This window comes from Abramis brama, assembly GCF_963993115.1.
Source record: "Abramis brama genome assembly, chromosome: 23".
NCBI classification, from domain to species: domain Eukaryota; kingdom Metazoa; phylum Chordata; class Actinopteri; order Cypriniformes; family Leuciscidae; genus Abramis; species Abramis brama.
The window spans coordinates 5,363,137-5,387,681 of record NC_139985.1 but is presented as its reverse complement, the minus strand read 5'-3'; the positions used below and the strand labels follow the sequence as shown (position 1 = coordinate 5,387,681).

The 24,545-nt window shown below is 39.8% G+C and overlaps 1 protein-coding gene across 8 annotated transcripts; it reads left to right on the top strand.

Annotated features, from left to right (window-relative positions):
- The first annotated feature begins 154 nt into the window (after window positions 1-154).
- On the top strand, window positions 155-23,461 carry wnk2 (WNK lysine deficient protein kinase 2). Of its 8 annotated transcripts, none has more exons than XM_084101038.1 (31): window positions 155-2,215; window positions 3,584-4,254; window positions 7,275-7,447; window positions 7,723-7,943; window positions 8,070-8,227; window positions 8,552-8,640; window positions 9,004-9,223; window positions 9,352-9,634; window positions 9,871-10,352; window positions 10,522-11,640; window positions 12,223-12,324; window positions 12,449-12,487; window positions 12,953-13,120; window positions 13,322-13,738; window positions 14,032-14,253; window positions 14,353-14,393; window positions 14,606-14,765; window positions 14,845-14,961; window positions 15,113-15,283; window positions 15,400-15,451; window positions 15,550-15,756; window positions 16,184-17,034; window positions 17,296-17,353; window positions 17,463-17,530; window positions 17,751-18,334; window positions 18,436-18,686; window positions 18,793-19,005; window positions 19,909-19,959; window positions 20,511-20,555; window positions 21,771-22,018; window positions 22,259-23,461. In XM_084101038.1, exons 2-31 carry the CDS (start codon window positions 3,643-3,645, stop codon window positions 22,556-22,558), a joined length of 7,722 nt encoding a protein of 2,573 aa, XP_083957164.1. In that variant the 5' UTR covers window positions 155-2,215; window positions 3,584-3,642; the 3' UTR covers window positions 22,559-23,461. The 8 variants fall into 8 exon arrangements, with proteins under 8 accessions (XP_083957164.1, XP_083957162.1, XP_083957161.1 ...); XM_084101036.1 differs by having other exon boundaries at window positions 19,909-19,983; XM_084101035.1 differs by having other exon boundaries at window positions 156-2,215; window positions 10,525-11,640; window positions 19,909-20,007.
- The last annotated feature ends 1,084 nt before the right edge of the window (window positions 23,462-24,545 follow it).

Genomic DNA, 24,545 nt, shown 5'->3' with positions numbered 1-24,545 from the left:
ATTGACTTCCAAAGCATGTTTCCCATGGAAGTCAACGGTTCCCTTCAACTGTTTGGTTACCGACATTCTTCAGAATAATTTTGTGTTCAACAGAAGAAAGAAACTCATACAGGTTTGGAACAGTGTGAGGGTGAGCAAATAATGAAAACATTTTCATTTTTGGGTTAACTAGTCTACGACTTTACAAGTTCACTCTGATAACTCAAGCAAAGTTAGTTACTTTAGATACTGAATTCAACAACACCTGTACAAGTGCTTTTGCAGATATTCAAATAGATGACTTTAAATCGGCTGTATGAAAGAATTTTATTCTCTATCTTGCATCTTTTCTTCTGATGCATTTAAGATATTTTGTCTTTTATCTTTTCTGTCCTGAAAATCTAATACCTATATATCTTTTGAATCGGAATGATCTTTAATTAAACTAATGTATTTGTTTTAATTTTATTGTAAGTTTATTTTAAAATAGTTTTTCTTTTTTTTAAAGTTTTTCTTTTTCTTTATTCAAGTCCAGTTCAGGCTATTCATGGAAAGTGCCTACTATCTTGGGACAGAGCAGAATAATTGAATTGTAGTTTAAGAGAGAACACCGACAACAGTTCAATGTGTCAAGTTCTTAAAGTACAGACTCATGACAGACTAATTAATTGCAGTAGCCTATTACAGGAGAAGTGCAGTTTCCATAAATACCTCAGGCAATGATAAGATATTTCTGACCCTCACTGCACATTTTCCTTTAAAATCTCTAAGTGATAAAGATTATCCTTTTACAGTATAATAAATTGTCCATACACTTTCCATTATTGAACAGAGCACTATAAGTGATTTTGTCTGAATAGAGGAGACCACAAAGTGTTGTAACAAATTTATCAGTCTTAGTTTATGTGACTCGCTTTGAGTAATATATATATATCCATAATTGCCTTTAATGTCAAGCACAAAAAGTGCTGTTGTTACACTAATGGAATACATTTTTCATCTTATCTCACATCTTGTAGCAAACTGTCATTCTACTGTGCAACTTTTACAATAAAATCAGGAAAGTGTTGTTTAGTTCACCCTGTAACTAATTTCGGTAACATTTGATTTTACAGAGTCCTTGTTACACGTTACATGTTGTTACTGTATAGTTAACTGTATAGTTGCAAGTAACTATGCATACTTTATGGTTATTAGTTACATCATGTTTACTACATTAGTCTATTACATAATTACATGCAACCAAACCCCTATTCCTAACCCTAGAGGAAGTACATGTAGGCTAGTTAATTATTATTACTGAACTGCACTGTAACACAGACACCTTATATAGTGTAACCCAAATTTCTTACTGGTTAAACGATGTTGCAACTCACCATTTGGTCTCCATTTTAAGAATGAAGAAGCTAGCCTACTGTAAATTATATTGCAGAGGGAATAAACAAGCTTTCTCCAGTAGGTGGAACATACTCTTTCAGCAAGAGATGAAGAGAAGAAGGGGAGGGGTGAGAGAATAAAAAAAGCATCGTCATATAACATTCATTCACATTAAATATTCAGCAGTCTTAACCAAGTCACGTGGCGAGAACAGGTGATATATTGAGCACAGTAAAGAGATGATGTAGGTAGGCTATGTGAAGTTGCTGTAAACTACTTCAAACTTAGTTATATTAATATCAGTTCAACATACATATCTGACGATTAGTTTTGTGTCTGCAGGACAGAGACGTGTCCTGTTCCGTCCTTCAGTCGAGCTCATCGTCACGTCACGGAGGTTTGGGCGGACCCAGAGTCCTGTGTGGTCCATGACGACCCGTGCAGAGGAGGATAAGGGTACCGCCTAAAAACACACGCTTTTATTGGACACACAGTGTGTTGCTAGGCGCTCCAGGATGTCCGTAACAGAGCATCAGTCAGCAGCACTGTAACAGAAGCTAACTCTGAACGCTAATAACGAAGGAGGAATCTTTAGGGAGGTGTCGGTGCCGTATTATCCGAGATGAGGAGAGCATTGCCGCAGTGAGCAAATAATCTCATCAACGGGCTGTGGATTTCATGTCCCCTACAGACGCTGACATTTATAAGAACCAAGGGTGCTCGGGTTTGAAGCGGCTATGTGGTTGCTTGGTGAAAGTAGATGTCTGAGATTAAAATCTTATTTCAAGGGACAGCTGCGCACTTTATAGTTTTGTGGCGGCTTAAACAACGTGACAACCGCTGTCAGCTACCCAGCATGGTGAGTTAGATACTAATATTAGTTTCTCACTGGATACAATTATTTTAAAATATTTTTGTATTTTTGTGGCATGAATATCTGATGTAGGCTAAGGGAGTTTGCCTCCTAGGCTACTTGAAACACAAGTTAATGCCATTAGTAAGTATATAGGCTATTTTGTGTTGCTCTTTAAACTTATTGCATAAATATTTGATCATAATTGATATGAGCTATTATATGTAAACGAGGAGTCTGGCAGTCGGTCCTCAAATGATGCCGAACTGCGTCAGTAGACTAGCATTGAAGGTATGGCAAACCGTTTTAACATTTATTCCTTTCAAAACTAATAGTGTTTATGTTTCTAGTACTTATTTAGTTCATTAGAAAATTGGAGTTCAATTTCTCTAACTAACTAGTCACTAGGCCTACTAGTTATTACCTAGTCTTTGCTGTCAGTCGTTATGGCCATAAATATGTTACTGGTGACAAATTTCCAGTATTCTAGTTGTCAGTAGAACCATTTCAAATCTTACTTGTAAGAGTTTAATGTAAAATAACCATAAAGTTGCCATTCTGACTATACTGTATATGTCAAGTAAAATAAAGCAATTTTAACTGGTGAGATTAAAAATGTTACTTGTAACAACTGATTTTAAAAAAAATGTTTTTGTTATGTAAATATGTCCTAGCAATAATTATAGACTAGTAAATATGGAATAGATACTAGTAACTATTGTGTTCCTGCAGCTAGAAAAGGAGTAAGTGCTAGTATGTAATGAAAAAGTGCTAATTAAATAGATACTTATGATTTCTGGGATAAGTGTTAGTTTCTAATGAATAGTTAGTGAAATAAAGTGGTACATTATGCGTTATACGTTATGACGTCAAAACACAGAAGTCTAATTTGCTGCTGGTTCCTTCGACATGTTTTTTTTTCTTCTTCAATTTATGAGTAAAATAAAGTCTGTGGTAAACATATCTTGACAATACTTTGATGTTTTCTTCTACAACGTACACTGCACACACCCACACCCCAAACTGTCTTATCTAGTTACTTATTAAAAACGTACGTTTTCAAAAACAAACATAACTGCTTCAAAATTCGCAATTCTATATGGGTGTGTAATTTACGTTGTAGAACAAAACGTCAAAGTATAGTCCAGTTATGTTTACCACAGGCTTTACACATAAATCAAAAACCCCCATTATAAAACCTCATAGGAAAATCTCGAAGGAAACAGCGGCGAATTAGTCTTCCGGGTTCTGATGTCATACCTGCACCACTCTATTGAAACAGATACTAGTCATTATTAAATTATTTATATAGGGACATGCTAGGAACGCAAAATAGATTCTAGTTAAAGGAATAAACTACTTGCCATATTGCAGGTGCATTCATTCAAGGAGGACCACATAAACGGCTGAAAGTCACAGATGAGTGTCCGGCGATGGAAAACCTGACTGGATCCAACTCTGAGCCGCAGCCTGAGGGCATCACAGTTTCTTCTGTCCCCTCAAAAAAGACTGCAATTTATGAAAATGGCCACGAGCATCCCACTCAAATGGACCCCACAGCTGCAGCACACAGAGGGGCCAGCGATCCAACCGCATACCCTCTATTAGATTACAGAGGTCTGGTCCGGCAGAGATTTATACGCAGAAGTTTGTGGTTCTCCGAGTCAGAGGATCAAGAACTCGAGGTTTCAGAGTGTGACACCACCAGCAGTCCCGTTAAAAGTGCACGTATTGTGGTCCAGAGGAGTTTTAATGCGAAGAGTCCGGTGGGACAGGGAGACAGTGTAAAAGAGAGCTTCAGCAAAGAGCCAGAGACAAGTGAGGCTGAGGAAAAACATGATGAGGAACCACCTGAAACCTCCAACAGCGGGGACAAAGCTGGGAGTGACGAGAATGAGGAAGATGCTGGAATGAAGGCGATATCCACCTCTCCGGGTGGACGCTTTCTTAAGTTTGATATTGAGCTTGGCAGAGGGTCCTTCAAAACAGTCTATAAGGGCCTGGACACTGAGACATGGGTGGAGGTGGCCTGGTGTGAACTTCAGGTAAGAAAACAGATACTGTACACATTCTGTACACAAATTTAACCACTGGCATTTCAGTTCTTGCAGTGTTTGCATAGTAGGACTCCTGTTGGCCTCCTCTCAGGCTTTTTCTTCCTTGTCCTTGTAGAAAAAAAGTGTCAGATAACCAACAGATCCACTTAATTTGTTGGGTGTAATGACTTGGCTAAGCTCTAGATGTGTAGGATATCAATGATCTAGAAGTAAAAACTAAAAGGTAGTTTGTTTAAATTTGATAATAAACACAAAGACTATATTTTTCTGATTGATCCTGTTGCCATTCAATTTCTCCTTGTACATGTTTGCCGGGTCATCCGATATGACTTCTTCCTTTTATCAGCACTATTGATTGTAAAATGGAGAGATTGAATCACCATGACCAATTCTATATCAGATTTCCTTTGTTTAATAGTGTTTCCGTGTGTTGTCAATGTCTAGAATCATTTGAGGTTCAGCTGAGTTCAACTGAGAATGCTTAGAGTTAAAATGTTTCTGAAATATTTAAAGAACCCGATTATGTTGAGTGAGAGATTATTTTGACTGCGCCGTAATTCCTCTTGCAAACAGCTTTGTGCTGCTTCTAGCCTGTGCCAAAGCTTTTAATATATATCAGAGCTTACTAAAATATCCCAGTAGACATTTACAGTAGAAATGCTGAAGGGAGGGGACACAAACAAACTCTGGAGAGCAGCAATGCACATCCCTGGAGGATCAGTCCCTCTGCATACGGGTCATGTGACAAGCTCTGGTCATGTGCACTTACCTGCTGAAATGATGCAACAGTGCAGGGTTATCACACAGTTTATCGTAGTATTCTCTCTCTCTCTCTTATACAGTGTATGTATATATATATATAGTCTCTCTCTCTCTCTCATACAGTATATATATAGTGTCTCTCTCTTTCTCTCTCTCTCTCTCTATATATATATAGTCTCTCTCTCTCTCTCTCTCTCTTTATATATATATATATATATATATATATACATACATACACACACACACACATATTTTTCAGGTCTAAACCATAAACAGCACATAAAACAGACAACAATTTTTTAGACGCATAGTTTCTTACATAAATAATACCCATTTGCCCTTTATAATAATAAGCAATACTTCATGGACTACTTGCTAAGCTTATATTTTCATTTTGGGAACAAAAGATAAATTGTGCATTCACTGTCCATGGAAGGATGACTAGGCAGTTATGATCTCTGGAGTTCTGATACATGAGGATGCTCTGGTTTTTGGTTCTATGTGTGGGCGATTTTTGCTACTGTGTTACTGTATGTACTACTGTCAGCTATTGTTTGGGGCATGCCGTCAGTTTTGGTTAGGAGGATTCATCCTGCTTTATGAATTTTAAAATCGCATGGATAGAGTTTAGGGAAGCATATAGTTCCCAGACTGCATAGCAGTCTCAGTAAGACAAAAATTGCTGAGGCTCCCAAATCTGCAAGGAGGGAGGAGAGCGAACAAGGGAGAGACAGAGGAACAGGTCAGATGAGGTGAAGATGGCTGTGTACTAAGAAACATGGCTTCCCTCACATTAAGCACTAGCGTTCTCAAGACAACATAAAGATATTCCTAATGGACCATTTTATGTACAGCTGAACGCCCAACCTGATTTATCCCTCATTTATCCGACAGGGATGCATCAGGAGCTGACAGTATGTATGAACAAAACTGTTATCTGTGTGTGATGGAGTCTTCATCCAAGAGACATCTCAGGAAAAGATCTTAGTGCCACTCCCTGGCCATGCATAAAGCAAAAAGCTCATTTCCTTTTGTGAGAGCTTTTGATGTAGCACACACACCTCTGAAAGTAATCAATGTCACCGTGTTTAATTTGTGTGTTTAAATTTGATTAGAAATGTAATGAAAGATTGGGATAATATTACAACCTATTAACATATTTATCTATACAATTCATTATCACGGCATTGCATATGCTTTTTCTTATTTGTTAGTCACTCTGATAGAAACAACCTAGGAATCATGTTTGGTCTGAACTGACTGTAGACTATAGAGTAAATTAGATGGGAAATTAAGAATAGGGGGAGGTCGAATAAAATACATGAGTCTCTGTGTGTCCCTGAGTTCATGTGAGGTGTTAGATGGTGCAGTGTGGGGGTGGGTCTCAAGAGGTTTTATGGGGTTGCACATTGCCTGATTGTGAGGGACAGAGATGTTACAGATACTCCCTGTCAGCGTTTAGCAAATATAGAAGCAGGAAGAGGGCAGATGCAAAGGTATTGATTTGGTCAGCTTCTTGACCATAGATACACACCAGAACGTGAACCACCAATGACTCTGTAACTGTAGCATTTTCAAGCCTAGCATAACGGCTGTACACACCAGTTTAAGCCCAACTGTACCTCTCTAACAGTTCTATTTTGACACTGAATAAAGAGACTTTTGGTCAGTATCATGTGTTTTAAGTTTATCTGACAAACCCCAATATAAAATGTTTTTTTTATTTTTATTATGCTGTTTGTGTTAATTATATTTTTTGCATTGTACTCCATATCAAAGGGCTACAATATGTTAATCACTCATCTCTCTCACAGTGAGGAGCTTGCATATTTTGCCTTTTATGTTGCATCAATATGCTTTAACTGTAGTGTAGTTGTTGTTTTCTTATCACTTTCCTCGTTCCTGCCTTTGATCTTCTTCTTGACTTTCTTAGTCATATCATGTTTAGAGACATTGTCCCCACGACCACACAAATTCAAAAATACAATACAACAGATATAGTCTATCCTTAGAAAGCTATTACAGGGAATGTGCGCTTTAAATCAATAAAGATTGATTTAAATGTCTTCAGAACACGTCTTTCACTGGTCAAGAGTTATTTCGTATGGCTCTCTTTTCACTTAAAGGAGGATAATTTAGTTATCATATGTTTGTTTATCAATCCATTTCTCTTCCCACCTGTTCATTTGTCTCTCTTACTTTTCTCCTGCCATATGCTTGAAACCTTGAACACCTTGCCTTTCCAGGATCGTAAGCTGTCCAAAGCGGAACGTCAGAGGTTTAAAGAGGAGGCAGAGATGCTAAAAGGTCTTCAGCATCCAAACATTGTGCGCTTTTATGACTTTTGGGAATCTCCTGTTAAGGGGAAGAAGTGCATTGTTTTAGTCACCGAACTGATGACATCTGGAACACTAAAAACGTGAGTCACATAAAACAAAGACATGCAACAGCTGATGCTATCACACCTGGGAAAGTAACTTAGTTGGTATACATTATAGTAAAGCATTGAAATCTTGGTTAAGATTTGAGTTGCTTGCAATGGGACACAGTAGATGTAATGTACAGTAGATTTGCCCTGATGACAACTTGCCCAATAATATGTCATGCTCCTGAAAATGTAGCAGATTTTGTGATATTGAGATTGGTGAAGAGTCAGACACAATGATCTCTAACCCGGTTTCTGTTAATCTGTAGGTATCTGAAGCGATTCAAGGTGATGAAATCAAAAGTCTTACGAAGCTGGTGCAGACAGATCCTAAAAGGTCTTCACTTCCTCCATACGAGGACCCCTCCCATTATACATCGAGACCTGAAGTGTGACAATATCTTCATCACTGGTCCTACAGGCTCAGTCAAGATCGGAGATCTTGGCCTGGCCACACTAAAGAGAGCTTCTTTTGCCAAAAGTGTAATAGGTAATGATGAGATTTAACAGATTAGGCTATACTGAATACAACATTTAAACAGCAAGTTTAGATGATGTAGATTGTAGCTTGTTATGTATAATTTAAAATTAAATAAATTTTTTCTTCCTCTTTTAGGTACTCCAGAGTTTATGGCCCCTGAGATGTATGAGGAGCACTATGATGAAGCCGTAGATGTGTATGCATTTGGGATGTGTATGCTAGAAATGGCCACATCTGAGTATCCATACTCAGAGTGCCAAAACGCAGCACAAATCTATCGCAAAGTCACTAGTGTAAGTTTGAACAAACTGCTACTCACCGACCCAACATTTATATTTTCAGAATGGAATATTATTTAAGTTAAAATGTTCATAAATACATTGATACATTATCATATTCAGTTCAATGGCATAATGTACGCACAACTGATTTTACTAACAAATTTATGTAGATAATAATTCAGTGGTATAATGTCATGTTCTGTAATTGCTGTCAGGTTTAAAGGAAAATGTTTCCTTTGAAACTGCTGTAAAATTTCCTTTCACTCTCTAAGATTTTTTAATGAAACAACAATGTGTTTGTGTGTGTGTTGGGTTCCTTATTAATTTTCTGCACAGGGTGTGAAGCCAGCCAGTTTCATTAAGGTGGCTGTGCCTGAAATAAAAGAAATCATTGGAGAGTGTATCTGCCATCGCTGGGAGGAAAGGTGAGTCCATCAGCCGAACAGTCTCTTGTCACATAACCATAAAGATCAAAAGGCCTCTGCTCCTGTCAGATATGGCACTTGTTGCATGATCAGACAACCTTTTCTTGGATAGCTGTGACTTTATTTAACTGATACGCTTTACAGTAATTTGCCTTTGCAGTAATTTGAACCCTGCTAACGACATCGATTCTCCCCTGGTTATTAAATATGTCTGATTGTAAATTGCCTGCATGGATCGTCAATCAGTTAAATAGCTCATACCATTTACTACAGCAACATCGTAGAATTGTTGATAGTCCTTCAAGATGTCAGACTTGTTTTTCAGCTCTTTTCAAAACAAATCACATCTTTCTCTCCTAAAAGGTACTCCATAAAGGACTTACTAAACCATGCATTCTTTGCGGAGGACACAGGTGTGAGAGTAGAGCTGGCTGAAGAGGATGACGGCAAGAAGTCTTCCATTGCTCTGAGGCTTTGGGTTGAAGACCAGAAAAAACTTAAGGGAAAGTATAAAGACAGTGGTGCTATCGAGTTCACCTTTGACCTGGAGACAGAAGTCCCGGAAACAGTTGCCCAGGAAATGGTAAACTGATTTTTAGAAACGCAAAACTTTTAAACATGCATAACATGCTTGTGGTTTGGAATACATATTCAGAATGTCAAGAAGTAAAATTCAATACTTCAGAGTTGTTCAATTATGTTTTCTGGCAGGTGGATTCTGGCTTCTTTTTAGAGACTGATGTGAAGATTGTGGGTAAGTCTATCCGTGACCGTGTGTCTCTAATAAAGTGGAGACGGCAGCGGATTGTCTTAGGCCGTAATGGAAAAACAGAAGAGAGCATCACCAAGACTGAGGCACAGAATCTCCTTCAGGTGCCCTCCACAGGGCCACCATTGGGTGGACCACCCAGTCTTCCATCTGAAACTGAGGAACTACAGACTGAAGCAGTCAGCCTGGTCTGCAGTGCCCCGACTAGTGCGACTACAGCTACACGTGAGAGACAACTAGATATTGAGATATCCACACAAAAGATGATACGTTTTTTCCCCAATGACTTTAAATTCTTATTTATGTAAATGGGTCTATTAGCAATATCCACATAACCAATAAAATGTAATGTAGAGTATTTCACTTGATTAGTTAGTTATTTAGTTTAATCATTTATTTTGTATAATATGCCAAACTTGGTTAACTACATAACTTGTGTATGCACTTTGTGTTGTTTGCAGACAGCAGTTCAGGCTCAGCAATGATAACAGGCCATTCAGGCAACCAAGACAGCACCTCTCAGCAGTCCCTTTCGGATTCAATTTCCACTGGCCAAATGGTCTTAAGCCCTCCAGCACAGCTTCTGGCTCAATTGCCACAGTGTACCCAACAGCCATCTACTGCACACCCGCCTCTGGGGACTCAACAACAACCTTCTCTACAAATGCATCAAGGTGTCCCACAACAAACCATAGGCCAGTTACTCCACGGGGCCCAGCAACAACCTAGTCCTCAGCAAACACAGGGAGCCCAACAACAGCCTAGTGGTCCCCTGCACCAGGTTACACAAGCACAGGCCCATGGTTTGGTGCCTCAAGCACCCCAGCAACAACCCACCATTCAGCTGCACCAGCAATATCAGCAGTCTGCTCATCAGCTACATCAAGGGGCTTTTCAGCAGTCTTCGGTACACATGCATCAGAGCTCTTACCAGCCTTCACCTGTAAGTTTATACTTAAATTTGCCTCATCATTGCAGTTGAGCTTTACTTTGTAGGAAAACTCTAAAACCACCATCTTAATTCCCATTCATTTCTTCCCTTAGCACTATGTTTTTTATGACTGTCTGAATTAAAAAAGAAATGTCTTTTTCTCAAACTGTGACTGAATGAGCAGCGACATGGCAGTATTCCTGGTGAATTCCGAAGACCTATGCTAGAATCTGATAACTTGGCGGGGACCAGACGTTGCAGCACTTCATTCCTTGACACATTACAGAGGAGAACTGACCTACAGGATTTGTTAGAGCAGCTGCATCATCAGACTTATAGCTGTCCCAAACTTGAAGCAAGTTCTAGGGATGAAACAAATCAGTCGCTGTCTACAAGTGACTTTACAGTGTCTTCATCAGTCACAAATTACGACCAGACACCAAATAATGTTTCTAAAGACACCTCTGAATATAGTTCACAGCAGGTAAAAATGAATTCACAGTCCCAGACAATGTCATTCAGTCGGAGGAACTCTGATGTCCATCCACATAACTGCCAGGCTTGTAGGGCACTATTGCTGGCTGTAAGGTCAGGGGGTCGAGGGTCTCTCGGTCATGCCTTTTCACCCTCTTCCTCCCATATCCACCAAAATATGCCATATGTTTCCTCATTAAAACCATCATTCTCACCTGATTTGGCTCATTCAGACTCCAGCTCACCAATTTATATGACTCCACAGTCTCCATATATATCCACACTGCCTGCAAAGCAAGTTTCTGTTCTTGAGAACATATCAAGTTCAATACCAGTTAAAGTCACCCCACCCTCTCCAGTCCATAAATGCCATTCTCCTGCACAGATTCCTGTGACAACTCATGTGCCTAACATGTCACCACTAAACCATAGCATTGCCTTTCCCCCTGTCTATATATCTATTCCCTCACCAGTTCACATGTCTCCCAGACATATGTCTGTATCTTCACCAGTTAATTCAACTTCCCCACTCAAGTCATCATCTCCAGTTTCACCCATCTCCTTAAGCGGGCCACATTCTCATAGTTTGGGAGACAGCTCAGATTTGTCTCACCTTGATCGCTGTCTACATCATATCATCAATCGGCGTACCAGTTCCCCTGTCTTGACTGACAGAGTACCTCCTCGAGATGGCCACAGTGATACTTGTGTTAACAAGTTCCATGTACCTCAATTCCAAAGCGTAAGCTCTTTGTGTGTACCCCTATCACATCTGGAAAAAGGGACTTTTTCTGTGCAGGACGGTGAAGTTGGACCAGGTCTTGTGGTAGGTTAAAATAAAATGTACTAGCTATGATCCCGGCAGAGAAATCTAGAAACGAGAATCGCTTTTGCCTCACCCATACTTTCCAAGCTTCTATACCTTCTTTGAAAATGTTGCTTCCAGAATATGTTGCATTGCTCATAAATCCCTCCTAGTTTTATGCTACTTTGTACTTTGTTTCTGATAATAAACTGAATCAATTTTCTCTAATCACTGCTATTTCCAAAAGAATAAGAAATGAGACCATCTTCAAGGCACTATTATGTCCTTTTGAAGGGCACAGTCTCTTGAAAGACTGCTAGAAGATGGCACAGCAAGCTGACTGAACTATAAATGACTGCTACTGCAACACTGCAAATTATCCCTGTACGTGGTCCCTTTTAAAGCAACATCCCCCGTGTGTAGAGTTGATGTCACACATTTCCCCTTTTGTTCCCTGTCAGTAGCTTCTAATTTACCTGTCACATCAAAATGTATGCTGGAGTTACTGTCCTGCAAATATCTTAAAGAACTGCCATTGGCTGTTAAATCCTTAATTGCAAATGTTCCTATATTAATATTTGTTTTTGTGCATGTGTTTTTCAGCCTTCCACACAGTTGGTTTCTAAGACCGTCTCTGCTCCAGCTACTCCTGTACCACATGCTCGTCCACAGAGCATTCATGCCTCTGCCCTCGTAGCACAGGAGGTAAGGCTGCTATTGGTTCGTCTTCCCTTAAATGAGGATGGATGCATGCCTGTGTGCTAGCAAAGTGATAGTTTACTAGATTAATTTAGAATTTTGTTCTTCCTTGTGTTTGTATTTCTCTCAGTTTCATCTTTATTTCCATCCTGAAGCTTTCCCGCCTCAGGTAGACACAATCTGTATAAACATCCTCACAGTCACAGGATTTTGGTTTCAGTCATGCCATAAATGTATCAGATTATCAAAAGTCTACTAAACAATTAATAAATTCAGTTTTACCACTGTTTTAGTTGGTAAACTAAATCCCTGGGGTTGCTCAACAATGAATAAATTCAGTTTTTACCACCGATTTAGTTGGAGATAAAGATATTTGCCAGCGTTATCTGTGGGAACTGTTGAGTAAGTGTTCCTCGAAATTAATTTAACTTGTTATGCTAGGAGACAATCTGAGACGATTGCTACGTTTTTAATGCATTGTGTTGTATCTGCCACTATAATCAGGTGAGATAAACCCATTGAAATTATATAATTAAAGAATTACATGATGGCTGAATTCATTAAGGCGTTCAATTTTCATATGTTTAGCATTTAGCATCATTCTTTATTTCCTTTTTCTCTTTGTCTTTTCCAGACTTTATCAACTCTTCAGCCCCTAGTGCTGCCATCTTCAGATGCTCAGTTCATTCCACAGCATCTATTACAGTCAGCATCTTCAATGCTCAGCACCGCTACCCTTCCTCCACAACCACAGCTAAATGTTCAGACACCCCTTTTCCAGCCTCTACAAATCGCCACACAGGTCAGTTAATGAAACCTTAAACCAGGCCTATGTGTGCAACACCTTTACTCGGATATCGCAACAAGTACATTCTTTAGCAAGGGTGAAATTTCTAGATGGTTAAACAAAGTCAAGGTATTTTCTTAATTCTACATGCAAATATGTAGCTTTTATAGTTTACCTCTGGCTGTTTACGTTTTTATCTTGCTCTTTATTCTTTAGTTTCCTTCGGCATATCCTCTTTTGCCAGAAGGGGGCACACCTGCAGGGACAGAGCCAATACCTTTCTCCTCAGTCTCTTACTCTTCTACCTACCCCACAAATGCTCATCCTGTCTCCTCTCCCTACTATTCATTAAGCCCTGTCAGTGCTCCTCCTCCCACATTATCTATGCAGAATGTATCCTGCATGCTAGGAGCAGGCACACCTGTCTCCACCCCTCTGAATGTTCCTACCCCTATACCTCTCCTGGCTATGGCCCTGTCCCCACACATGCTTCCTCCTGAGCAGCATCTGCAGCAAATGTACTACCCAGTTCCACCACAAGAAGGTGCCATTTTGCAACCTCTACCCCAGCCAACACAACCCTCCCTTCCCCTCCCTCAGCAAGACCCATCTATTTCTGAACATTTTACAGAGGTAAATGCTGTGGTTTCTTTCCTGCTTTGAGCAAGGATTGATTTATGTATTGGGAATGCAAATCAAAATACTTTCTTTGATCACATAATTGTTGAAGCTCAGTAATTACTTTGGGAGGGACAGCAGAATGGCAGTACATTAATCGGAATTGGTACCTTGTCATAGCAGTAATTTCTGGATAATTAATGCTATTCAGTGAGCCTTACAATTGAGGTCTAAAATGTTTTCAACTGGAGTACCCTCGTCATGAGGAATTGCAGATCCTGACCCTATCTCATACCATTGTGTCGCAGATCCAGTCTCCTCCACAGGACAGGCAGTCAGAGACAAAGTTTCCCACTGTCCAAGCCATACCTGAGACCGTGGAGCCTCTTCTGCAGCCTTCTGGCATACACGCAGGATATGCTGTTCCTGAGAGTGCAGGCATGCCTAGTACAACTCAGCAAACAGCAGACACTGCTTCCATGCCAATTCCTCCTGCGCTAGAGCCCAGCCCATTTCAACCTAACACCGAGGTAACATTAAGCATAAACAACATCCTTTATCTAACTATTATATGTATTCATCAAACAAAGTCCCACATAGATCATTTAAATATTTATGTTTCCTTACAGGCACCTGTATCTATTCCACTCCACAGTTTTGTATGTGACAGGTAGGAATAAGTTGTTTTTCTCTAAAAACAATGAAAATTGCATACCTAAATGAAGTCAGCCATTATGTCATTCTTTAATTATATAATTTACAATGTGTATATCTGAACTGTTTATAGTGGCAGATACAATACATCAAAACAGTATCAATCATCTCAAATAGTCTCCTAGAATGCTTTTTTAAACTTCAGGTTATTCTGTTTTGTTTCACTAGCCTAAACCAAGATGCATCTGGTAAAGAAATAAGTGACAGCTTTGAAGGACCCACTGGTGGAGGAAAGGGTGATGGCAAACCCAGAAAGCACCACCGCAAATCCGCTCGAACGCGCTCACGCCAGGAAAAAATTAACAAGCCAAAGCTAAGCATGCTAAATGTAAGGATTAAACATGTCTTCTTTATGAAATATAATTGTTTTTTTGTGATTGCCTTCTAAAACATCCTTATACATTCAGGTTAGTAATACAGGTGACAAGATGGTGGAATGCCAGCTGGAGACACACAATCATAAAATGGTGACTTTCAAATTTGACCTTGATGGAGATGCACCTGAAGAAATAGCCACTTATATGGTAAGATTAATGTTCTGCGTGGAAATTCAGAGTATTACGAAACAATATTGTCGTGCTAAAGATTTAAAATTTAGCTTAAAATGTAAATTTGTATAGTCTAACATCAGATTGTCTTGTGCATAAGATTTTGTTTCTCTTATTTGTGTACCAGGTGGAAAATGGCTTTATTCTACCAATAGAAAAGGAGATTTTTATAGATCAACTTAAAGACATTGTCGACAAGGCAGAAGACATTCTAAGCGAGGACATGGATGGAGAGAAGATATCAGATTTTGGGAAAAATCATTTGCAAGGACAAACTCCTGGAGATGAAGGGGGAGAGGTACTTGGAACATGGAGTCGAGTCATTTAAAAAATTGAACATCTTAAAAATAGAATTGAATTCACTAATATCACTAAATTGAATTATACTTACAGTCTCCTCCTATTATTTTCCAGGGAATAAATGGACAGCAACCTGGGGCTCCCCAGCCAGTGTATCAGCAAAATGGTAAACTTTCTTCCTCCTATAATTGGCTAATTTAAAATTCATGCTTGCCAAATGTTTGCTAAAGTATGAAAGTATCAATGTTCTTTTCCTTTGCTCAGTTCTGCACACGGGTAAGAGGTGGTTCATCATCTGCCCTGTGGAAGAGGCTCCTGGTGCCAGTCGGGATGCATCCTCAGATGGAGGTCCATCTACACAATCTCCATCCACAACAACAATAACTGATGGGACAGCCACTTATCAGCCTGGTGAGAGTGCTTCAGCCCATCCTCCTGAACCCAGCACAGGATCAGCTTCAGCATCCATGGGTAATGACATAACTTAGTGTAACTGATACAGATACAAGGAAATATTGGAAAGAGGAATGAACTGCCAGATATAGGGCTGATTACTGCAAAATACCTCACGAAAAGATTAAGACTGGGATTGAGCAAGAGAGACCCAGCTTGTTCATGAGAGAGTGTGAAACTGTGGAATCGGTTTCATTCTCTGTTATGTGGTTTGTTTGAAAACTCATAAAAGTGTCTCTAATCATGCTGTGAAATGCTGCTTTCAGAGTTTGTGCTTATAGACAAATAATAGGTTTTAAAAAGTCTCTGCAATATTGTGATTGGTGAGAATCATTATTGTGCCCTACTCCTATCACAGCCCTACTCCTAACAAAAAGAGTCAAATAGATGTCTGTTCATTTTTTTAGGATATGTTTTGTTACATTTTATGTCTTTCATTCCACAGATTCAGAAGCCTGTGCCACAGCGCCTCCATCAGGAGGAAGTGATCCCTATGGGGTTTGGAGCCCCCTCTCTTTGACCACTACTGATCCTTTTGCTCTGGCTGCTCTTTCCCAAGCCCCCCCTGCTCCGCAAGCCGCTGTAATGCCAGCTCGGTCTGCTTCCCATTCAGAGGAAATGCCAAATTTAGGCTCCGCCCAGGTCAATGTGCAGCAATCCCAGCCATGCATGGATCCTCAAAGTTCTGTTTTTGCGGATGAGACCCAGAGTGGCAGATTAGGCTCTGTCTCCCCTAAGCACACTGCCCAGCAGATGGCTGAAATTGCATGTGCTGTCTCCATGGTGGAGGACGTGCCCTGCTGTCCCTTGGTCATGCCGCTGTCCCTAGAAGTGAGCGGTGGGGCTCAGAGATCATCCTCTGTGATGCCACCACAATCACAAGACACTACGTCTGCTCGCGAACAACTCCACTCCATTACATCTAGCCGAGTGGAACGTGCCCAGCAGCCTGTGGTGTTGCAGCAGCCTGTGTCCACTGTAAGTGGAACTAAGGCACCTTCCCTGCCCCAAAGCCCTGCTCCTTCCCAGCACCACTTTGTTCCTAGTGAATCAGATGGAGAGCGTGGCAGAGGAGGGTTTGTAGACAGCACTATCAAGACACTGGATGAGAAACTGAGGAATTTACTGTATCAAGAGTACGCTCCCATGTACCCATCGGGAAGTGCTGCTGAAACTCCAGGATCTGGCACAGAGTATATCCAATCCCCATCAGGACCAGAGTGTGCGTTGGGAGGGTCAGGAACCAGCACACCTAGTCTTATGGGAGAGGGACGATTCAGAACAGGAGAGCAGTTGGTAAGTTTACGCTCCATCTGCCATTTTTATGTTTTTTTTTTTTATAGACAGTCCCAGGATTTTTTAATAAAATCTGGTTATTAGGTATGGGGCATGGGTAAGTATTTACATTTTTGTATGATCTTACCTATGGCTATTACCAGTAGCTATTCCCTAATTTTCAGCATGTCTTATTTTTTTAAAATTTTTTTTAGGGTATTTAGAAGTTAGGATTGTGTTTGATGGATCACCACCTAAAAACATTTACTTTTTGCCTTTTAGCCACAGATCCCAGAGCGTGTGGACAGTTTAAGTGCTCTCAGTGACTCTGCCGTTGGAGGTTAGATGATATTTTCTTTCTTATCTTCTTTTTTTCTCAAGAGAATTGTTCTTCAAGAAAAACGTATCATTTACAAACAATAAGAACATAAAGCCATCTTTATCCACAGTTACTGTGTCAAGGAGACACGTCATGCCACACTCTGCCTCTTGCTCTGGATCTAGAAGTCGATATAAGGTACATTATGTACAGCTGATTTCTGCAGAAAAATATAGGTTTAAAGATTATTTATTTCCAGTTTAATAATCTAGGTGGCCACATCGAGTTAGTCCATTTTCCCCCAAATATTTATTCCCCCTCATTTTATGATGAGATAAAGGTTGTAAATATGAAATATTTTGTCATATTGTCACATCAGTAAATTGTCTTCTTATTTTGTTGGATTACTCTGGATTAGATGATGCCTAGCTCCAGTGACATCCTGTCAGGTCAAGGTCGAAAGCAGCGCAGCTTGAGCAGCACAGCATCTCCAGCGCACCCTGGTGGCTTTATAGGAGAATGTGCCGTGTATGAAGAGCCGACTGTTTCTGCCACCACTGTCGGCAGGTTCTCAGTTGTCAGCACAGAAGATGAGGTCACGCGCAGAAAGCTCAGCAGCAGATATTCTGCCCCACCTGACTTTTATCTAGACGCCCCACCTCCCCTGACCAAACGAGGCTCTCTGCCAAGGGCACAGACCTCAGTCTCAGCGGATGTCACTGTTCACACTCGCTTCATGTCCTCTGACTCTGGGGCAGAGAGCAGCCCTGCCAAAATGGCACCTACAACCCCGTCCCGCCATGGGAGGTCTGAAAGGAGAGGAAGTGACCTCATGAAAAGGGCGGTGGCTTTTCTAAAGCGCTCCGGACGCAGCAGTAGTGTGCAAAGCTCTGATTCGCCAAGCAGAAAGGGAGGGGTGTATGGATCCTATGTCAGCAGTGACAATGACTCTGAGATGGATGATTCCGATATAAAGAGGGAGCTTCAAAGACTAAGAGAAAAGTGAGTTTATCAAGTGTCTGTGTGTATTTATGATGGAAAGAAAGTAATCAGAGCAAAAATAAAAAAATTTACTCATCATTGCTTGCTTCATCTTTGTACAGGCACATGAAAGAGATAACCGAATTGGAGGCCAATCACAGAGAAGAGGTTGAGCTTCTCTATATGAGATTAGGGAAACCACCCCCTCCAGGTCTTTACATCCCACCCACAGCACCCCCTGCTGGACGCAAGCGCAGGACCAGCAGGCACAAACTAAAAGCTGGCAAACTGCTCAGTCCTCTAGTACAACAGCTGAGAAATGTTGCCTCTAAAACTAGCGACTCCAGCAAACCTAATGATTTAACAAAATCAGGTTAGTTGGAGTGTTAAAATATCTCTAGATAATAAAGACATTAATAAAGTACCTTAACATTTGGATTCTACCCAAGAGCATTATAACATGTCATTTTCTCTTTCAGCTGAAGCTGCCCTGAGCTTGAATGGGTCTCCTGCCAGGGCTTCCAACTTGTCAGATGGCAGGGCTAATTCTGGGACCGGGACTCTGCCTTGTTCTGTGTCTGAGCCGGTTCAGACCCAACAGCCCTGCTCTCTCAAAGGATCTCTCTCCTCCGACAACATCTACACTGGTCTACAGGGAGAAGGACATGGGCCACGCAGCCAGCCTGGCCAAGGTGACTTTAACTCTGATTTCCCAGAAGTCTGGCTTTGTAGCAAACTGTGAATGATTGATTGATTTTAGAAGATTATCTAGTCAATATAATTTGATCACCCACCTGCATAGAAAAAAATATCAGGTGAAATTGGCATTCAATTAATAATAATAATTTATATAGCGTTTTTCTGGGTACTCAAAGCACTTTACATAGAAGGAGGGAATCTCCTCAACCACCACCAATGTGCAGCATCCACCTGGATGATGCGACGGCAGCCATATTGCACCACACACCAGCTTATTGGTGGAGAGGAGACAGAGTAATAGAGCCAATCAGTATATAGGGATGATTAGGAGGCCATGATGGACAGAGGCCAATGGGCAAATTTGGCATGGATGCCGGGGTTACATCCCCACTCTCTGTGGTTAATGACCACAGAGAGTCAGGACCTCGGTTTAACGTCTCATCCGAAGGACTGTGTTTTTTGACAGTATATTGTCCCCATCACTATACTGGGGCGTTAGGACCCACACAGACCACAGGATGAGCACCCCCCGCTGGCCTCACTAACACCTCTGTCTAGTTTTTCCATGAGGTCTCCCATCCAGATACTGACCAGACTCAACCCTGCTTAGCTTCAGTGGGCAACAAGTCTTGGGCTACAGGGTGATATGGCTGCTGGTGATTACATTGATAACATTATGAAATTTTAGACATGCATGCGTAAAATTTTCTATGAAATCCTTTTTCTTTAAGTGGTTTGTAGAATCCTCAAGGCGAAAATTGAAGTCAAGTAAATTCAATGGGGCTTTTACATGGATGCTTTGACATTAACAAGTTGAATTACAGCCAGATTTATGAATCCATTAAAATAATGTTTTTTTTTCTTACTTTCTCTCACCTCTGCACTTCTGTCCACAGGCTGGCCTCCTTCTCCCCAGGCGTCTGCACAGGTCACCTATAAATCCAGCAGTAAACCACGCGCTAGATTCCTCAGTGGGCCTGTTTCTCTGTCCATCTGTTTGTATCTCTCCTTTCCACCATTTTCCATGTCATATCTTGGGAGCCCCTGCTATCTTTCTCCCACTCTGTTCTTCTCTTCTATTAATTATTTATACAGTATTCATGCTTCATCTTTAATTATCCTGTTTTTCCATCCTGTGTTTTTTCTTTCCTGATTCTTTCTATCCTCTGTTTATCCCAACACAATTCTGTTTTATTCAGTTGTCTGTTTTATATGCCAATGATGCTTCTAGATACTTTAACTAGTTGCGCAGCTTGACACTTGACACATTAATCTCACTTTAATTTCACTTTTGCAAGCCTAAAACCAACACTGTGACTTTAAACCTTGTTCACAATGTTGTTTCCTTTCTATTTTCAGTGTTACTTTGATTTGTAATAGCTGACTCTTTTATTTCAGTTCTAACTTTTAAACAATAAATTATACGTTCCACCTCTTTATATGTCTCTGTGTGCAGCGATTTTCTACAGAAATCTAATTTTAACTTTTCTTTTTGTAGGGTCAACCCTTAAACGCCTGTGTCTGGGTAAAGAACGTGGCAGCAGTAAGTATTGTCTTTTCTTAATTTCAACACTTTAGACTTTTAAAATACAATTTGCCTCAGCTTAAACCTTGACACTGTTACTCCAACTGTTATCTGGGATATATAAAAAAAAATCTCTCTATGGACATATTACAACCACCATAATATAGTATGGGCCTAAAACATATTTAATAAAGTATATGAATGCAAATGCTTCTATTTAAGTTACATTTCTTAGAGAGTTGCAATTCAAAAAGTGTCAGCTCACAGTTTATAACACCTCAAATATCACATTCTCTGTGTTCTCAAAAGGGCAGATTGAGCTCTCTATCACCCCCTTGAGTACTTGTTACTGCAGTTGTCAGCTATGTATAATTGGACACACATTTGCTATATGTTGGCCAAGCACATGAGTATTTATCTTGTTTTTGACACAGTTGACTAATTTTACTTAATTTTAGAGGTGTATTAATAATTTATTTATTGTTAAAAATAATTATTTAAAGGGTTAGTTCACTCAAAAATGAAAATTCTGTCATTAATTTCTCACCCTCATGTTGTTCCGAGACTTTCGTTCATCTTCGGAACACAAATGAAGATATTTTTAATAACATCTCAGTGATTTCAGTTTTTAATTTTTTAAAGAGACAAATATTTTCTGAAGAGACATGGTCACTTTATACACTGAACAGATTTAATTAAGGCTTTTATCCACATATAAACATTAATCAAAGCACACATCATTTGTGGTAAACCAATGAGGTCCATTCTCGTGTTACGCATCATGTTTGAGCTTTCTCAAGAACCAATGAGGTTTGTTCTTGCGCTTCAAGCTGTTTTGGTTGAACTTCTGTTTCTGTTTGGTGATCAATGTTTATATGTGAATAAAAGTCTAAATTCAATTTGTTCATCATATAAAGCGACCGTGTCTCATCAGAAAATTTGGACTAAACCGCTCAATTCATATAGATTAATTTTACGTTCTCTTTGTGAACTTTTTGAAGCGTCAAATTGTTCGTTACATAGCTGTCAATGGAGAGTACAGAACTGGCTCAGATTTTATTAAAAATATCTTAATTTGTGTTCTGAAGATGATGGAAAGTCTTAAGGGTTTGGAACAATGACAGAATTTTTATTTTTGGGTGAACTAACCCTTTAATATAATCAAAGAAGGTATGGATTGCTTTTCAGCTCTGTTTGTGCTATTCATACATCTCAAACCAACTTGTTTCATAGGATCTGGAGCAGCATCAGCTGCCTCTAATCAGTCCCCAATGCCTCCTGGATCAACTCCTCCTCCTCACCAGCCAATTGGTCTCGCCCAAGCACAGACCAATAACAGCAACAACAAGACAGATGATGCATTCACACAGCAGCTTCAGAGACTCATGGATAACTGGGCAGAAGGGTTAAGGCATCCTTCACAATCCCTCAGTCTAAGACCACAGCAACTGACCCGATCCAGGATCTGGAGCGCTATAGAGGTGAGATTATTAAAATACTCCCTTACCAAATATATATTTTACTCACCCTTGTGATGCCATAAAATTCTTCAAATAATCTATTATATGGATTCATACAGGTTTGTAATGACAAGAGGATGAGAATGATGACTGAAGTTTCACTATATTTAAATTGTGATGACGATTTTATGCCTCTTCAATGCTCAGGTTAAAAAGGTTGGTGCTAACTAAGAAAGATATTCTGTGATGTCTTGTCTTTAGGCTCCGGTTTCAACAGAAAGATTGAATGCTTCCCAGCTGCCTCTTTCATGGCCGCAGATTGATTTCCATGCCCCTGGGATGGCGACTGACACTACACAAGTACTCCAGCGCAGTTGTTTGGTGCCCGGTAGCTCTTACGGAAATATGCTGAATGCCCAACACTTAGACATGGACTACTGGCCAACAATGACTGGCAATCTTAACCAAGAAGTCTTTGCTTTCCCTGTTATGCACTCTCCTTCTTGGACAGCACCTTCTTCCCCCAGCGAGGTTCCTAGTTCTAGAAATAGGACCATGTAGCTTTACCATCACTGTACCTATTCTTCTTACTCTGTCGCTGAAAATACTTTAGTTTCTTTAGAGTGCTGGTTAGACCTTTCAGTGTGCTATCTGTTGCAGTTGCTAGCATGTAGTCGTTTAAAATGCGCATGTAGTAATCCCACTTGAACATGTAAATATTCAGGCCAACAATGTAGACATATGTGATGAATCAGTTATGTACATTGAGTATTATTGTATATATTCATATAGCCTATGTAGCATAACTGAATTTTAGCATAGGCATATGTACAGAACGTATATTTTTCATCAAAATTTGTTTAGCTTGCTTGTGTTTGTGCAGAATCAATTTCCTTAACACTTTGAGCTGTACACATATGTAAATGCTATAAGGTAATATGCTCTTAAATTTGGGTAGATGTGTATAGACACTGTTTATAATATCTTCTGTAAATATAAGCTCTATCTGCATATGTGCATAAACCTGACATGTGAATGAAGTTGAGGTTTAGGTTAATCAGTGGCTTAGGTTGAATCGTATCACATCACAGCTGGGTGAAAACACTGGAGCTTGGAGCGATGATCATGACATCACTGTGAATTTTTCACTACGTCCTGCAGCGATCACTAATTTCACAATGAACTGCTCAACAAAACACATTATCATATGCTAGAAAAGTAACGACCACGAACTGCACTGAGAAACAAGAGAGAACTTTAACAGACTGTACATTTCAGGTGAACAAGCCTGCAAGAGTGCCTTGAACAGCAACTGCAGACTGTGCTGCGTACCAGCCAATGTACCCAGGGTAAAGGTGACTGCTATTAATCTTCTGTTACCAAGCATAATTCCACTAAATTAATGTTTTCCCCACCTGCAGTTTATGATGTCCTATTTGGATGTTTATAAAATGCATTTCAACACTACATGGTATAATTCAGTTAAGTTAATTAATATTTTTTTGAAGGTGTGTGCATTCATTATTTTGAGGATATTGTTCTTTTGTCATTTTCTACATCATCTGATACAGTAAAAAAGTACATTGGTTTAGAGGAAAACTGTTTTCAAAATTATAATGCGGTCAATGAATGAAATGATGAGCTAAAATCTTTAATCCTGCTCCTGGAGGGCCACTATCCTGCAGAGTTTAGTTCCAACCTGCTTCAGCACACCTCCCTTTGTATTTTCAAGCGATCCTGAAGAGATTGATGAACTGATTCAGGTGTGTTTGATTAGGGTTGGAACTAAACTCTGTAGGACAGTGGCCCTCCAGGAGCAGGATTGAAGACCTCTGAGCCAAATGATCTCCGCTGGCGCGGTCATCTGTGGTTACTGCACAATCTTATAGCACAATGCCATCTTTTAGATCTCAATGCTACTGTTTTTCCTTAATAATGCTAATATTTGACTGTCTAGACTAGAGTGTTTCGGAAGACACTGACTGATGCTTTGCAACATTTAAAATCTATACTTAAACTTACAAATGTTCTGTAGAAAGTCCCATGATGAAGTACTGAAACCTGGCAAAATCTGCTCATATACACTTTCTATACTTGTACAACAAATTATTAAAACAGGTTGTTGTTTTTTTAAATGGTGTTATATATTTGGAAGACTTAAGTGACATTAGGTCTCATCTTGAGCTAAGCAGAGGTGTAGGCAGGTCATTGTTTTTGTCATGGTAAATGGTGCTCTAATGTATCAGTCTTTATAAGTTTCCTCAAAGTAAACAACCGTAAAGCTAATATCGAGAGGCGCCCCAGATAGCATGTAACCATTGAAACAATGTTGAGTCAGTGTTGATGCGTCAACGCTGATTACATTGAAATGACGTTAGAAAGTGATGTTGTTTTACCATCACTCTTGCACCCTCAGTTAATATTGAAATAATGTTCAGATTTCAACCACAAATCAATAGTGTTAATATTGCTTCAACATTAAAAAGTGATGTTGTTTCAACAACTTTTGCACCCTCGGTTAATATTGAAATAATGTTCAGATTTCAAT

Bases quoted from the DNA above. Each gene is read 5' to 3' on its own strand.
- wnk2 (XM_084101034.1), top strand. From the start codon at position 3,643: ATGGAAAACCTGACTGGATCCAACTCTGAGCCGCAGCCTGAGGGCATC. The intron at 14,766-14,844 runs GTAAGGATTAAA...TTATACATTCAG, and splicing joins CAAAGCTAAGCATGCTAAAT to GTTAGTAATACAGGTGACAA. The intron at 19,006-19,908 runs GTGACTTTAACT...TTCTGTCCACAG, and splicing joins ACGCAGCCAGCCTGGCCAAG to GCTGGCCTCCTTCTCCCCAG.